The 2500-nt window shown below is 44.3% G+C and overlaps 1 protein-coding gene across 1 annotated transcript in view; it reads left to right on the plus strand.

Moving 5' to 3' along the window:
• LOC145416275 (G-protein coupled receptor Mth2-like) overlaps positions 1–2500 on the plus strand; it is a 132045-nt gene that overhangs the window by 122048 nt on the left and 7497 nt on the right. The window contains exons 12-13 of the mRNA XM_080285272.1: positions 1144–1311; positions 2110–2239. Of these exons, the coding sequence (XP_080141398.1) occupies positions 1144–1311; positions 2110–2239 (298 nt within the window). The remainder of the gene's footprint in view (positions 1–1143; positions 1312–2109; positions 2240–2500) is intronic.

Consider the following 2500-nt stretch of genomic DNA (forward strand, 5'->3'; position numbering starts at 1 on the left):
TATTCCTCACAATGACGCTTTAGAAGATAACAATGCCTATTTTTTTCCTACCATGGATTTTTCTCTCTATGGATACGCAATTTCCATACGCTCTTTTTATTAATTTATTTTTGTATTTCTAAGTCTGCCTTCACATCTCTTCTTTTTCCCCTTTCCCACAGGCTCACGGTATAGATAATTTTAGGGTGAACTAAGATATATTTTTTCTCTTTTAAAAGCTCTCCCATTCCTCCATCTTTTTGTCCCACCGTAAACTCGAAAATCTTCCTGTTTATTTTTATCTCTCTTATTATAAACTAAAGATATTTCCAGAAGGAGCTTTGAGCATGTAATTTCGTTTTTAATGTTTCCTTAGTCATATTCCAACCTTTTCCTGGCTCTCTTTTTAACTTCCTCCCACTCCCTTTTCAAATCACCCTTTTTACTCTCCCTATTTCAGACGTCTATCTATCTGTCTATCTATTGCCAGACGCCTCAATCCCGTTTGGGGTGGCCACAAACAAATCGCCTCCAAGTCGCCCTGTCCCCCGCCATTTCACTCCCCTGCTCCCAGCTCACACCCCCCTCTCTCATATACCTCTCCACCCCATCTCTCCATCTCATCCTCGGCCTCCCCCTCCCTCTTTCCCCCTCCACCTCACTCACATACACTCTCTTCGTCAGTCTTTCACCCTCCATCCTCTCCACATGGCCGTTCTTGTTAAATTTCCTCTTGTTAAATTTCCTCACACTCCCTTTTCAAATCCTCCATTTTATTTTTCCCTATTTCAGGCCTTCTTATTAAATTTCCTCTCACTCCCTTTTCAAATCCCCCTTTTTGTTTTTCCCTATTTCAGACGATCTTGTTCAGTTTCCTCCCAATCCCTTTTCTCTCTCTCTCGCTCTCTCTCTCCCTCCAGCCATTTCTCTCAACTTCTCTCTCTTTTCCAGCCATTTTCTCTCAAATGTCCTCTCTTTTTAAGCCATTTCCTCTCATTTATCACTCTTTTCTCAACCATTTTCTCTCTTTTTTCACTCTTTCCAGCCATTCTCCCAAGTTTCCCCTCTTCTCCACCCATTTTCTCCCATGTTTTCGTCTTTTTTCACTCTCTTTTTCAGCCATTCCTCATTATTTTTCTTCCCTTTCCTTCAGGCGCACCACAGACATCTCCCAAGGCAGAATCAGCAGGTGGCTTGGCGTCTATTCTGTATACGCCTGGGGTCTTTCTCTCGTCATCTGTTCCCTCGCCGTCGCTAGGGACTTTTCAGACGCTTTTTCTGAGTCCCCCCTTCCCAAGCCCAATTTTGGACAAGCCAGGTGTTGGTTCTCAGGTGAGGTGATTAATGTGACTCAGGTGTGTGGGCGTGGGTGGGGGTTGTGTGTGGTTGGTGGGGTGGGTGGGAGTTGTGTGTGTGGGGGTATGTGAGAGAGAGAGAGAGAGAGAGAGAGAGAGAGAGAGAGAGGGGAAGGGTCGGAGGAAAAGGTCTGAATATGCTCTTTATCTCATTCTGTGTGTGTGTGTGTGTGTGTGTGTGTGTGTGTGTGTGTGTGTGTGTATGCTCTTTATCTCATTCTGTGTGTGTGTGTGTGTGTGTGTGTGTGTGTGTGTGTGTGTGTGTGTGTGTGTGTGCTCTTTATCTCATTCTGTGTGTGTGTGTGTGTGTGTGTGTGTGTGTGTGTGTCCCCGTAGCCCAGTAGCCCTTTCTAGCTCCATCCTACACCTCATGTCCCCACCGTCCATACTGAGTACAGAAAAGGGTTATTTCCTTCCCTCCAAAAATCTCTCCATTCCCTCCAAAATTATCTCCATTCCCTCCAGAATTATATATGCATGTATGTATGTATGTATGTACGTATTTATGTATGTATATATGTACCTATGTATGTATTTATGTATGAATGAATGAATAAATGTATGTATGTGTGTATGTGTGTACGTATGTATGTATGTGTGTGTATGTATGTATGTATGTATGTGAAGCTAAAAAAAATCCACTCATACATACAATACATCCAATAATTTTACCTTTCAATCACACATTAAATATTCAAAATCTTACCTCTCAAGCACACCTGTCCCCCCCCCCACCTTCCGCCCCACGCCGCTCACCTGCCGTCTTGCTCTCCAGGTGACGAGGCGCTGATTCTCTTCTTCTACGGCCCCACCTCCGTCGTCTTGGGCTTCAACGTGTTACTCTTCTGTGCCTCGGCCGTCCGACTCTGCTTCCTGAACAAGACATCGGCTGCAAGGTTGTTCCAGTGAGTACCGTGGCTTGGGGTGGCTTATCAGGGTGGCTTTATATGTGTCAGGTGGGGTTGTGTGTCGTAGGTGGCTTTATATGGAGTTTAATTGGCTTTGCCTAACACCTACTTGATATTCTACGTAAGGGATGGGTTGTTCCAGTGAGCAGTGTGGCTTTTTGGGTGGCTTTGCATAGTTTAGGTGGCATTGTGTATCTGAGGTGGCTTTGTATATAGTTTAAGTGGCTTTACGTAACTCTTGAATTATGTTTTAAGTAG

The sequence above is a fragment of the Coenobita brevimanus genome, chromosome 105, assembly GCF_032717465.1.
Source record: "Coenobita brevimanus isolate Jiangsu-jjx chromosome 105, ASM3271746v2, whole genome shotgun sequence".
Classification (NCBI taxonomy): domain Eukaryota; kingdom Metazoa; phylum Arthropoda; class Malacostraca; order Decapoda; family Coenobitidae; genus Coenobita; species Coenobita brevimanus.